The sequence below is a fragment of the Tinamus guttatus genome, unplaced genomic scaffold (assembly GCF_059628265.1).
Source record: "Tinamus guttatus ecotype Peru unplaced genomic scaffold, ASM5962826v1 Tinamus_guttatus_pri_ptg000330l, whole genome shotgun sequence".
NCBI classification, from domain to species: Eukaryota; Metazoa; Chordata; class Aves; order Tinamiformes; family Tinamidae; genus Tinamus; species Tinamus guttatus.
The window spans coordinates 1279503-1292554 of record NW_028288864.1 but is presented as its reverse complement, the minus strand read 5'-3'; the positions used below and the strand labels follow the sequence as shown (position 1 = coordinate 1292554).

At 35.0% G+C, this 13052-nt stretch overlaps 1 protein-coding gene across 1 annotated transcript in view; it reads right to left on the bottom strand.

The window, feature by feature from the left end:
• Positions 1 to 1442: 1442 nt before the first annotated feature.
• Positions 1443 to 13052, bottom strand: part of TRRAP (transformation/transcription domain associated protein) — an 82835-nt gene continuing 71225 nt past the window's right edge. Inside the window, exons 65-70 of the mRNA XM_088529448.1 lie at positions 9682 to 9907; positions 8900 to 9117; positions 8062 to 8246; positions 5998 to 6201; positions 4711 to 4905; positions 1443 to 2697 (exon numbers count right to left, since the gene is read on the bottom strand). Coding sequence (XP_088385574.1) covers positions 2413 to 2697; positions 4711 to 4905; positions 5998 to 6201; positions 8062 to 8246; positions 8900 to 9117; positions 9682 to 9907 — 1313 coding nt within the window. The 3' untranslated portion in view covers positions 1443 to 2412. The remainder of the gene's footprint in view (positions 2698 to 4710; positions 4906 to 5997; positions 6202 to 8061; positions 8247 to 8899; positions 9118 to 9681; positions 9908 to 13052) is intronic.

The window sequence follows — 13052 nt, the reverse complement described above, 5'->3', positions numbered from 1 at the left end:
ATCTCAAGTCCACAAACTGACCAGCCTGCTACCCATGGCTCAAGGTGAGTAAGCTGGCTACCGCTATTTTTAAACCTTCAAGAGCTGGATGCTGCTGGATCTTGTCTGCTGCTGCCTCTTCTGAATCTAGGAAACAAGCGAATAAAGAGCAGCAAAAGCCACAACTCACCCAGGAAGAGCCCCCTCACCCTTGCTAACGTCCTCGATGCTGCTAGCAGCCAGTTGCGACTCTGCTGGGAAAAGCTCTGGTCCATCTCTCACCTAGGAAAGAATTGAAAATACATTTGAATGAGAAATATCCCCAAGTGAAATAATTTTAGAGAAAATGTAGCACCTTACTACTGTTGCTGTTTAAGCCAGTGAACAATTATTTCCACTTATCTTTGGACTCCAAAACTTCAAGGAATAAATTAATACAGTTCTGCATACAATAAGCTAAATTTGTTGCCCTTCCTTAATATTGTGTTGCATTTTATGGAGAAAATGGAATATTCATGTATTTTTCAGAGTTTTTGCTATAAAAATAAGACTTTTTTTCCATAAATCCATTATTAAGGCTTTACTTGTCATTTTTGAGAGCTAAGGGTAAAGCCTTCCTTTTCATTTACAAGTCAGTAATATTTGAATTTCCATTTTCAAAAAGGCATTTTTCCTGCTATATTATAGTTATATCCTGAGGCAATGTGGCCTCATTTTCAATACTTTGTATACTTGTTACTATTCAAAAATAGTAAACTCATAAATAGTAAAAGCAGTAAATTCATAAATTAACCTGGCGAAAAACTATACATGTTCCTGAGTAGTTGATGCATATTGCAATATTTATGCATAAATAACATATAGCATATTATTTCCTAAGTATCAAAGGTTTCATTCCCAGTACAGCAAACTACTGTATACTACCTGTAATGCATATGTGTGTATATATATATAAATTCTATAGAGAGAGCGGTACAGTTTTATAAGATGAACAGAGAAATGCATGGCCTACACCATGCTGACCCTGAAGTCTGTATCACTTGGTTGGTTCCTCTAATGGCTGCAAAGGTGGAAGGAACGCATCTTCCTGGGATTCTGGTGGTAGGACACCCATGGAAAGTGCTCGTCACTTTGCTTTTAGCCACAACTCAACTACATTCACGCGTTCTGCGAGCCTTGATCTGCACGTCGTGCAGATTTGGAGACAGAGGGTTGACAGGTTAATTGACTGGCTAGCAAGAAAGATGTGCATTGTGTATGACAAGAATTCTTTCACCATAGATCCTATTTGTAACTCATCGTAGAAGCAAAAAGTTAGAGAGAAAATAGGCATGTCTCAATACAGTCATCACCTTCTAGTATTCTAGTATTTTCTTTATCGAAGAGTACAGCTGCTTGTGGATCTTCATTATTTTATTGCGATAGTATTACATAACGTTTTTCTAAATAAAATGGATACCACAGAGTTTTATAAAATATTTATTTTGAAAAAATCACTCTGTACAAATTTAACATTCTCAACACTGAAGTTTTATAAAAATGCTAACACAACAAAAAGACTCAAGTGAAACAATAAACTGATCTTTCCTTAAATTACAAAGATACAGATTCTTTCTGAAGAAGCTATTGAAATAACAGAAGTCTAAACATAAAAAAATTCAGAGATAACTTTATAAGCTTTTTGCTTTTATATCTGTTACTGTCAAATACATGTATCAATGGATGACTTTTCCTTTGTTTTTATAAACTCCCCACAACACTGTCCACAACTAAACCAAATACCCTAAATGGCTTACACTTTCACTGTACATAGTTTGTGCTCCAAGAAAAGCTAGCACAATTTGATCATCATTTTCTCAGTGCCTAACAAACAGTTACCTCTATACATTTGGTACAAAATTCTCTGTACAAGCCAACTTTGCTCATGTAAATTTCTGAGTAAGGAAGAGTATTTATTTGTGCCTTCAATTTGATATAAGGAAGGGACAGTGATTAAGTAAAATTTCACTCAGTAAAATTCAGTAACTGGGAATACTGCCTTTTTTAAATATAATTATCATAATCGTATAAAAACTTTATATACTGTAGATTATTAGGAATGGCGAATCCTAACTGTAGCAGTTAGTTTTATAGTTCCCATCATAAAATAAGATTTTTCTGTACATTATTTAATTCTCCTCCCTTCGTTTTAAGCTATTTGTGAAGCTGTTGTTGCATATTAAACAACCTTTTCTGAAACATGAGATAACCCCTCATGAGATTAATTTTTAAAAGTAGAACTGTTATATTCCTGTAAACACGATTAAAATGAAGAGTGACAAAATATAGTGTGACAGGTAAGCCATGGTTTGAAAAGATTTCTTCACATTTTCTCAACACAATACATGGCTCACAGCACAAACAGCAGCAAAAGAAGCCATTGAACATTTCAAGTTACAGCCAGGGGTGCCAGGCAGGATCCATACGACAGAGATTATCCAAGCTATTTGCAGCTGCCACAAGAGTATTGACTTTGCTTTCTCCTCCTTCAAACTGAGCAAGATTATGAAGTCGAGTCATGATAGCAGTAACAGCTTTCTGAACTAGTGAAACCAGCTGCTGGCTGTCCATATTTTCGGGTTGCCCAGCTGCTGAGAGTGGAGAGGAAGTATCCTCTTGTGTTTTTTTGTGCCAAGCAATTATTTCATCCCGCAGCACAGTTTTTAGGATGCCATCAACCTATATGAAAAAAATCAGACAATTATGTTTAATGCAAAGAACCATCAGGAATTATATATTTAACTAAACTGTAATCAGCAGCATTCTGACACTTTGGATCCTGCTTTGCAATCTCAGCCTTTTCAAGATAACTGTAGCTTCCAACTGTGGTATTTCCTTTCAAGGTTTGCCTATTCGTAAGTTCTCATTATGAAAACACAACACAATATCCCCCTACAGAAATGAAAAATCACATGAACTAAAAAGTATATTAAGATCATCATACACAAATACAATCATATATATATATATACACACACACACATATACACATGCAATTTTTAAATTATTCTCTTAAAATATAGGGCTCTCCCTCCCGCCTCTGTCTTCCCCGAGTGCACATGTACCCACACAAACACACAGTCACTGTGCAAAGATTTAAAGCACTTTACAAAGTTGGTTTTTACACGGTGATTATGCTCTCAGGGAATACTGTTTTCTGCTGAAGAGAGAAAGTAAGTTGGCTACGAAGTACCATACACCCATATATGCATATGGGCACGTTGTTCTATTATAGCAATTTGATCAATGATTTGTACATTGCTAGTTTGCAGTCATCGTGTTCAGTGAGCTCCTCCAATGACTTCTATGAAACTCCATACCCTTCCCCACCTAAATGACTGCAGCATATTTTAACGTAATGTAAACAGCAGAAATCTAACAAAAGTCAGTTTTTGGGGGAAGAGGAACAAGAGATGGCACAGTTAATTCTAGGACATTTTAGATAATGGATGTTCAAAAAGATATTTTTAAAGATTTCAGGCTGAAAGAAATCCCAAGGCTAGCTTTATCACTGGATAAACAAAAACTATGTCCACAAGATATAGTTTCTTATTTTTTCTCATCACTAAGTTGAGCTATTGACATTAATCTATCAACTCAAGACACAAAAGTCTTGAACATTTAGAATAAGCTTTTATGTGTCTAGTCTGAGTTAGATCACTGTTTTCCCATAAGGAAACATTTTATAGCATACCTAAAGATTAGGCAAATAGATGCATATGCAATTAAATATATTTTATAGGCATCTTAAAAAAAAAAAAAAAAAAAAAAAAAAAAAAAAGGCGGGGGGGAGGAAAAAGTTCAGTGCAAGTCCAGAAGCCAGAATAGTCTAAAGCAATAATGACTGCATGTCTGAACAGAGCACTGGGCACTCTTAATTCCAAAAAGAATAAATGGGACACCTGTGCTCTGATCTGCAACAAATCAATGTGGCAAATCTAATCGGCTATACATAATTCAGATCTTGAAATTACATGCTATATCTGAAAGCTTGTTTGCATGTATAGACAAGGCTTTGAAAGGTAAGCTGCTGAATTATGAAAAATATCAAACACATCTTTCTGTATTATGGATAAAGAAAAAATCACTTCAGGTATTTCTCCAGTTTTAAAAAAATAACTAGCTCACACTATAGCTACAATATGTTCTGCCCAATGTCTTTCTGGTGCAAATTGTCGCCTAACTGCAAGATGCCTCATTTCTGGAAAGCATTAGAATTTAAAAAGAAGTTAGACAATTTCTTTAGAAAACTACACCCTGCTAAGAGCTGGAATCCATCAAAGTAACAATATATCTTTAGCATTCTGCTCTTAACAAAGGGCCAGGACACATTTCTACTCACAGTGTATTATAAAGATTCTAAATGATCTTGCATTTGTCATTTTAGCATTTACTGCTGCCAGAATTTGTAATGATTTATAAGGCTCAAGCATTGAAACAATCAGCCTGAATTAACATGCTTGGACTAAAAATGAAATTAAGAATAGAATTATACCTATTTGCCTCCTATTCTTTCCCATAAAGAGGCAAATTACAAAGATTACCGCTGGCCTTTTTAATGGCCCTGGGGTAAGATTTAGAAACTTAAATATGGATTGTTCAGCTTCTAGCTTAACCAATAAGATGCTGTTTAGTTTTATGAACTGCTGAATACAATGTGCATGCAAACAACCTTTCAAAAATTATACAGACCTTGAAGTTCGGCTGTGCAAAGCAGCGAGCTACTGCAATCATTGATGCAGTCAGTGGACCAGATACCCCAATGGTGGTAAGAAATTCAGAAATGTTTGGTGTGAGCCGGAATGGAACTGGACGATTGGCATCCAAGTCACCAGTAGCATCATTAATGTCAAAACGGAAGTAAGCTACATTTAGCTTGCCAGTATCCTGGATTTAAAAGCAGGATGTACAAAAGAAGGAGCAGATTTTCATTAATGAAACCAAAAAAGAATGTATTTTTTGTTTACTGTTAAATAGCTAAAGCACAAATAGTTACAAGTGATTCTTTAAGAATTAATGCGGTCTATTATTTCTACTTTGCTTATATTGTCTTCAAAAATAAACAAATATAATAGCTACTCTAGAAAGGTGATTTGGTTTGCTAATTTACTGAAATAGCTTTCTACTCTTTTCCTTAAACAGTCTTTAAGAAAAAAAGAGCAAAATTAAATGCATGTAGAAGGGCAGGTATGTACTTCTCTCAAACCTTACTAAATGTAGGCCAGCATAATATCAAGCTTAAGGAAAAGATGATTTTGTAGTAATGGTCTCTAAGGAGTCATGAAAAATCACAAATTTTCATTCTGTATGCATCCCAACAAAGCACTGCATCGCTCGCTCTGCGTACGCAGCCAAAAGCGTGGCTGGAGAGCGGGATTAAAAAACCTTAATTGCTATACACAGTATAGCCCTGCCTGCACTAACATGGCAGCAAGACTTTAATATATACAATCCTTTATTAAGACAGCAAGTCTCATTTTAGATGTTCATTTACAACAGGGGAAAGAAAAAAAAAGCACACTACTAATCAGAGTCATAGCTTGACAGGATGTCAATACTCAGGACAAGGAAAAAGGGTAGCTGCAAATGAAAATTCCCCTTTTACAACATGAAACATGAAAATATTTTTTAAATGAAAATGTTTGACATTCAGATATATCCAAAGTAAAGTATTTGAAGAAAGGCTAATGAGAACTTTTTTCAGTTATTTACATGAACAATTTCACTTTCTAAAAATGACTTTACATACAAAGTTCTAAATTCTCATATTTTGATCAGAGAAGTTAGAGTTGACATCCACTGATGGCAGTTTAAATTACTATCTACACCATGTACAATCATATAATTAACTGAAAAAACTACTGCAATGCATTGTTAATTATATATGTCAAATTACTGCATATTTTGACTCATTTCAGAAGTCCAAATTTCCATTTGTTCAAAGAAGACAGCATGCATCTAGAACAAAATAAAACATACCTGGGCAATCTGCAACATTTCAGGGTTGAGTCTATTTAAATGAAAGATGAATTCTGCAAAGCCAATCAAGGCTAACTGAATAGTAAACATCTTTCTAAATGTCCAGTAATCTGTGGCATTTGGGAATGTATGCAAAGCCCACTCCTTAAGCATACTGCGTGGCACCATGTTACTCTGTACTTCCTTAAGTATATCTCGAAGAACCTACATCAGAAAAAAATATTTTAAAATAATCTTTTTAATAACACACTGATCAGCAATACACAACCACGCCAAAATCCAACTAGCAAACATTCTCTCTCGACCACTGTATCCTATTTTAGTCAAACATCATGATTCTGGATGTGGGCGTGTTCAATCCAACACTGTTTTCTGACCTATTTGCCCATATACACCCAAATAAGGATTCTTTGCATAGCTACAGAGTATTCGAAAAATTAGCTCAAGAGACTATTTTAATAAAATCGAGTAAGCCCTTTTCATAAGGGAATAAGAAATCTGCGAAAAAGCTTGACACAAAACCTGAGACTGAAAAGTTATATAACGACTGAATTATCAATAGCTTCAATGAAAGGTGGACATGCATTTCACGGCAATAAATTAAAATCCTTTATTTTAGTTCTTAAAAATCTATGCACGTTACTCATAAAACCTATTTCCATCAACCTCAACGTAGGTCACAACATCAATATCCTGAACTTTGTATATGAGCAACCCAATTCACATTTTTCCACTTTAAAGTACATAATGTCTCCTCACTAAAAAAATCTCCTTTACTTATTGCAGGATGTAAATATCATTCTTAAATCCAATGTTAAAAAGGTTGTTTGGGCACCAATTTAACTCCTACCTTTTTCAAAGAGCTTTGTATTAAGTTCTTCCTTAAGATGAAATCAAAAAAATTGCTCAGATTAACGGGTTAGTGAGAAGAAGGCAACATGGCAACTTTTGAAGTTAAACATGGGGCCTACACAGACAAGAACCTGAGAATGTACACGTTTGCTGTGGTTTCTTTGCATACGGGCTAGTTTATCAGAAGAAAGTAGAGGATATTTATTGTACAGGAGATAGGGAAACAGTCTGGGTAAAATAATTCATTGAATGTATTATTACAGCAAGATTACAAGATTACCTCAAAAAAAAAAAAAATAAAAGGAAAAAAGAAACACACACACAAAAACTGAGAGATACCTTAATCTTTCTCTGCAAAGTAATACTGTGCCATAGTTTTTCCCTGGGTTTAAACATCTGCTATCTATCCATAATATTTAATTACTGTAGCTTATACTAGCCTAATTAATTAGAAAAAGGAAGTAAGTTAGGTTCTGTTCTATTGTACCAGAAAGAATGATCATCACACTGACTTCAATTAAATGTCTGTTAAAGACAGTTTCATAACCTGAAGGAAAATTCTCAAAATAGAAACAGAAGTTACGTAATACTTCGTCTGATTTTGTAACAGTGAAAGTCTGAAAAGATCATTTCTGTAAATGATGCCTATGATATACATATACTGTGTATCTCTAATAGCTGTATTTTAAATAGGACTAGTATTTTGTATGAGAATTTGCCTTAACCTTAAGAAAAAAAAGCAAATTGATCAGAATTAGATACTTCATGAAGGTTACAGTGAGAAGGAGCTTTGCACTTTCCCAGGAGTATCATTTATTAGCATGAGATCAGTGGACTCTTTCTACTTGAGTGGGGTCAAATTATTGCACTGCCACTTTTCAGAGCTCCATTAGAGGAACATGGGAAGCCTCCCTTACGTACAGTAGAAATGCTGTTTCCAATGCTATCAACCCAGTATTTTCACAAACTATATAAACTAACTATACGGAAGGACCCAAAAGCTATCAAACCCTTGTCCTTTTTTTGATTGCAGATACAAATAAAAACCTACACCTTTCTGAGGTTTTCCAAGATTATCTAAAATATTCATGAAATAAAAAAGTTCCCCAATATGTTTGTCTTACGGAGGATGCAGAAGGTGGAGGGATAATAAATATAATAAGAGTTTTTAAGAAAAAAGGTTGAATAAAATTCATTATATATTTCTAATACCTGATGACTAGCTTGAGTTCCCCGTGCTTGGACCGTTGCCAGCCTGTCATAGTAACGAGAAATAGGGTTGTCATGCTCAATGCCCTTCTTGGCACAGCGTTGCTTATAGATCTCCACCAGGGAAAGAGAAGAGGGATTGTCTTCCACCAAACGCATCTGTGGAGAAACTGCTACAACACGAGGGACTAAGGGGAGTTGGAGAAGGGGAAAGGAGGACCAGGGTAGGGGTGGAGAAAGCAGAACAAAATAGTTAATCCATAAACCAAACACTAAGTGAAGAATCAGCATGCAAGTATCAGCCCTTAAAACACTCCTGTGATAATCAACTGAGGTGTGTTCAGTGAAGATTGTTGTTACTATATTCATAACAAATGCACAATCTCAGTTAAAAAGAAAATGAGAGCGAATTTTTAGTTTAACTAAATTGAAACATCTTAACCATCTCTGCAAAAAAATGAATATTCATTATTCCACAGAGGTTTCTAGCACGTGGTTACATAACACTGGTGGTGTTTCTAGTATTTCACTAGAAATGACTCTGAAGAATGAAAGTACTGAGGTTAGGACATGTAAAGTGATCCACAAAAACTGCAGGGAAATTTGATCCTATTTGAGGGGTAGATGATTAAATGACATTATTTAGAGTGCAGTCAGAGAAGCCTAGACATCTAGACATCCCCTAGACGTGTGAATTTACACTTCTGAATGAAAAAATTCAGTGTCAGTGGTAGCTCTCAAGCAAACATAGCAATTATAATATTTGAGTATAACACTGATTAATGAATACAACATATATAATATAATGTATAAAATAGTATGAAACCTCTCTTTGTAGTACCTGTAAAAAACAAGTGTCTTTTTGTAGTTTCCTTCCTTTTCTCTAAGCAGGGGTTCAGAAGGCGAAGGAGTTGTAATACCCGCTCCTCTCTCCGGGACTCTGTCAGGCAAGCGTCGTTCATTACCAGATACGGGTAAATCTTGCCATTATGGCCTCGGATATAGAGTCTTCTGGCTGCAGTGTTGTGCTTCTGAACTATCTCTACTCTGGGCATAAACCTATCAGGAGGAAAGAGGGATTAAAGCACCTAAGCCAATCCCCTGCGACATTAAATTAGCATGCAAAAAATATATATAAAAAAAAACAAAAACAAAAAAACCCCACAAATATATAAGGCAGTGTAAATGAATTACAATGTACAGCTCTACTATCCAAATAATTCAAGATTTCTATTTTGCAGTCAAAAAGATTTTCTTCTATGTGTTCTCTTTTTGAGAGCATAGTTCTTGATCAAAATTAATCATTAGATCAGATCTCGATCCCTATTCCAAAGAATAGTCTTTCTACTGGCTATATTAAAGGAAATACTCTCAATTTAAAACATAAAATAAATCCAACTATCACCTTCACGTAAGAAATAGCAGAGTCGCCTAGTGAGACAATGTAAAATTATCAAAAGAGCACTGTACCAAAATCTGCCAAGGAAATATAAGTTTAGATGTGCAATTTAAATACAATGAAATATTTAGTATATCTACTTTTGCAAAGAGCAGATGCAGGAAGCCTCAATTTTCTTCTCCATTTTCAGAATTACAGCCATCCTTTCCCCAGTCATAGCTTACCTTGCTATCTTGATGTAATAATGTGTTGGCTTTGGCATAAGGAATTCTCCAGGTATCTCTACTTCTGCAGTTTGAGCTGAAAAATTACTTAGAAAACGACACTTTTCCTCTATGAGGAAGAATTTTGGAAGCTGTTTAGTTTTTGCCTCCAGAATTTTGATCCATTTCTTCAGTTTAGAGATAAGATTGTGAAGTTTCATAGAACCTGGTACACTGAAGTCAAAGTCTAAAAGAGAAAAAAAATATATATATATATGAGGATATATATATATATCCTCAGCTTGTTAAATTCCATGTGGAATATTTAACTACCAGCTGTTTGAAGTCAGCATTTTAAAAGAGGTTCTTTCAGCCACTTGCCCTTAAGCAAAATACTTTCAGAAGCCTCACATACAGCACACATATCTATTATGTATTAAACATTTTTAAAAGTATCACACTGGTCTTGAACATTGTAAAGTGAAAAGCTGGCTATTACAATCATCAGCTTAGCAAAAAAATAAAACCCAAACTACCAAGCAAGTCCATTACAGAAACACATCTATCAAAGAATCCTGGACACAGGGAAAAGGTGGCTGGCTCAAGGAAACACAGAAGAGATGTAAGAATTATAAAGAACCAGGGCTTAATTGGTATAGGGTCATACATCAGCAGTAATGCTAGGACTGTAGATGCTGAAGAAGAAATCTTATAACACAAAAGTGCAAACAACAGATACACGAAGAGTTGTACTAGCTGTAAGTCAGATTGTTAGAAATTTCAATCTTATTATTAAAAAAAAAAAAAGTAGCATCCTCAAATTATATACAACTTAAACCTATTCGAACATACCACCTCTTTCTACGCACAGTCCTCAGATACCCTGTTAACTGGTAACTCATGGAATTTTCAGAGTTTCTACTCTACAGTCACATCAACATTGACAAAATGTACTGGGAAAATTCTGAATAGTATTATTGTATTTAACTGCCAGATACTGCAAACAGACAGACAGCATAGAAAGAATGCAGTAATAAACCAATGGATTAGATTAGATCAGATCATTTAGTGAAAGAGAAAAGTAAGCTTATTTTACAGTCTAGAACTATATTTTTGCCCGTTTCATTAAAAGTGATTTATTTATTTAAATCCAGTGGAGGGTTTTTACTTCTAAGAGATGAAAGAACCTCAACAGAGGATATAACGTGCAATCTGTGAGCAACTCCAGGACAAGCAGTAAAATTGCTGTTACTATTCTTCTTCTATTCGGAGCTGCAAGAATATTCTCTTTCTTCTTTCCCTGCTCAGATAACAATTGTCTGCCACCGCAGGGAGAACAGATATGACAGCCTGAGCAAAAATGACAACATTATGCAAACAGACTGCTCTTTCCTTGGCGACATAACAGCATTCCAGCGTGGCACTCTACCCCAGCACGTACGCCAGCGAGGTAAGAACTTTCTCAAGGTCGGTCTTCTATGCAGTTAAATCTGTAAAAATAATCCTTGGAACATCCACCATTTTCTGGGCAAACATCAATGCAATCTTCTCAACACTGCTCTCATTATAGTTTCAGAACACAGCAAATAAATAGATTAAATTTTCCACAGATCTTTCCCAAATGAGAAAGAATGAATAAGCCACATACACAAATGAGAAAACTACGGTTCAGCACTTCAATATCACAACAGCTAGAGATGAAATACAATCTGCAAAGATATAAAACAGTGTCTACAGGAACCTCATTAGTTACGGCATTCAAAATTGCACAAGGTAACTAACAGATTTGATTTCTTAAAATACATTTCTACAAAAGAGCCTAAACTGATGCGATTTTAAGTTCAACATGTTACAAGAAAAGCAAGGCAGAGAACACCAAGTCAGTACTTCCAAGTTTTACAGTTAAAGCAGAACAATCATTATCTTCATTATGTTTCAATACAATAGAAAATTAACTCTAAGAGGAACTTGAACCTTATGACAGAAGCTACTGTTCTGTATGTCACATACATACAGTACTTTTCTAAGCTGACGAAAGTAAAAATAAAACAATCCTGAGTGCTACTCAGAGGTGAAATGATTTCAGCCACACAAATATTCTATGACACTTACCTGCAAATGTGGTAGCAATTAACCAAGTATATGCACAGAGTAATTACTGGATATAAAAGAAATTTTCAGCTACAATTAAAACCACACAAAACTGATCATCCACAAGACTCACTTCTGCAAACACTTTTAACAATAAGAGTGTTTCTTTTAGCAATAAGAGTTCATACACCTCTTTGTTCATCCTCACTGTCTCTTAGATTTCTCCACTTTGCACATTTATGATGCTATTACTAAATAATATAGTGCAACATAGGATTCCTTTCATTTTGCTCTTCTGTAACTTAAAGTCTGAGAACACAGTCTATTTGGAGCAGAGCAGTACTCATATGTTCAAGGCTTTCAGCGAAAATCTTAAATCTATCAACCAAGAACTGATCAAAAAAGCCAATACATACAAAAATATTTCCACTTTTATATGGAAAAATATTTCATGAAAAACTCTTCCTTATTATGGATGTTATAAATAATTATCACTCAGCAGTGTTTTCATCTCTCTTTGCACAGGCAGTGCACCTACTGCAATATCACTGTAAAACATTTATTATAATCTCAAGCCTACCCTCTAGTGAACAGTGGGAGTAAATCACTTAATGAAAGTGCCAAAATTATTGAATCATTTATCTCCTGACTCCCTGAAATGTGTAAAAGTACTCCCAAATTGCAAGTAGTTTTTGTGCTAATATGTGAATTACCCAAGTAGTAAGAGTATGCATTAATATTATGTATTTCTTCAAAAAATGCTACTCAGTTCATCCTTGGAATACCTCCAGTTTGTTGGCATACCTGTTTTAGGATTTTTGTTGTTTTGTTTCCTAGTGGCAGATGGGAATAACAGAGTTCAATTAGTCTTTTTGTTCCTGTCACACAGAGTCCATGTGAGGAAAAACAAAAAAAATCAGCTATGAGAAAAGAAAATGCAATACCAGACATTCCCTGCTGTACTAAGATAGCCTGCTTTGCTAGCAGAAAACTAATGGCTTTGTTTCAAACAAATTCAGTTTTATAGTGCTTCCTACTGGAGAAGACCTTCACAAGATAATACATGTTAGTTAGAAAGCACTAAACAAACATGAAAAATAACTCAATGAGAGTTAAGAAAGCAGTTTGGAGAAATACAAGACTTCTGGTTTATCACTCAACTCCAGAAACCCAAGACTACAAAGACCAGACCAAGGTCAATCATCATGACAGTAATTCCAGCCCCTTGATCTGGATTTTCAGGATGACATCCTGTTATCTAATAATTACAGCAGAAGTACAGAAAGACCCATCCAAGTAAT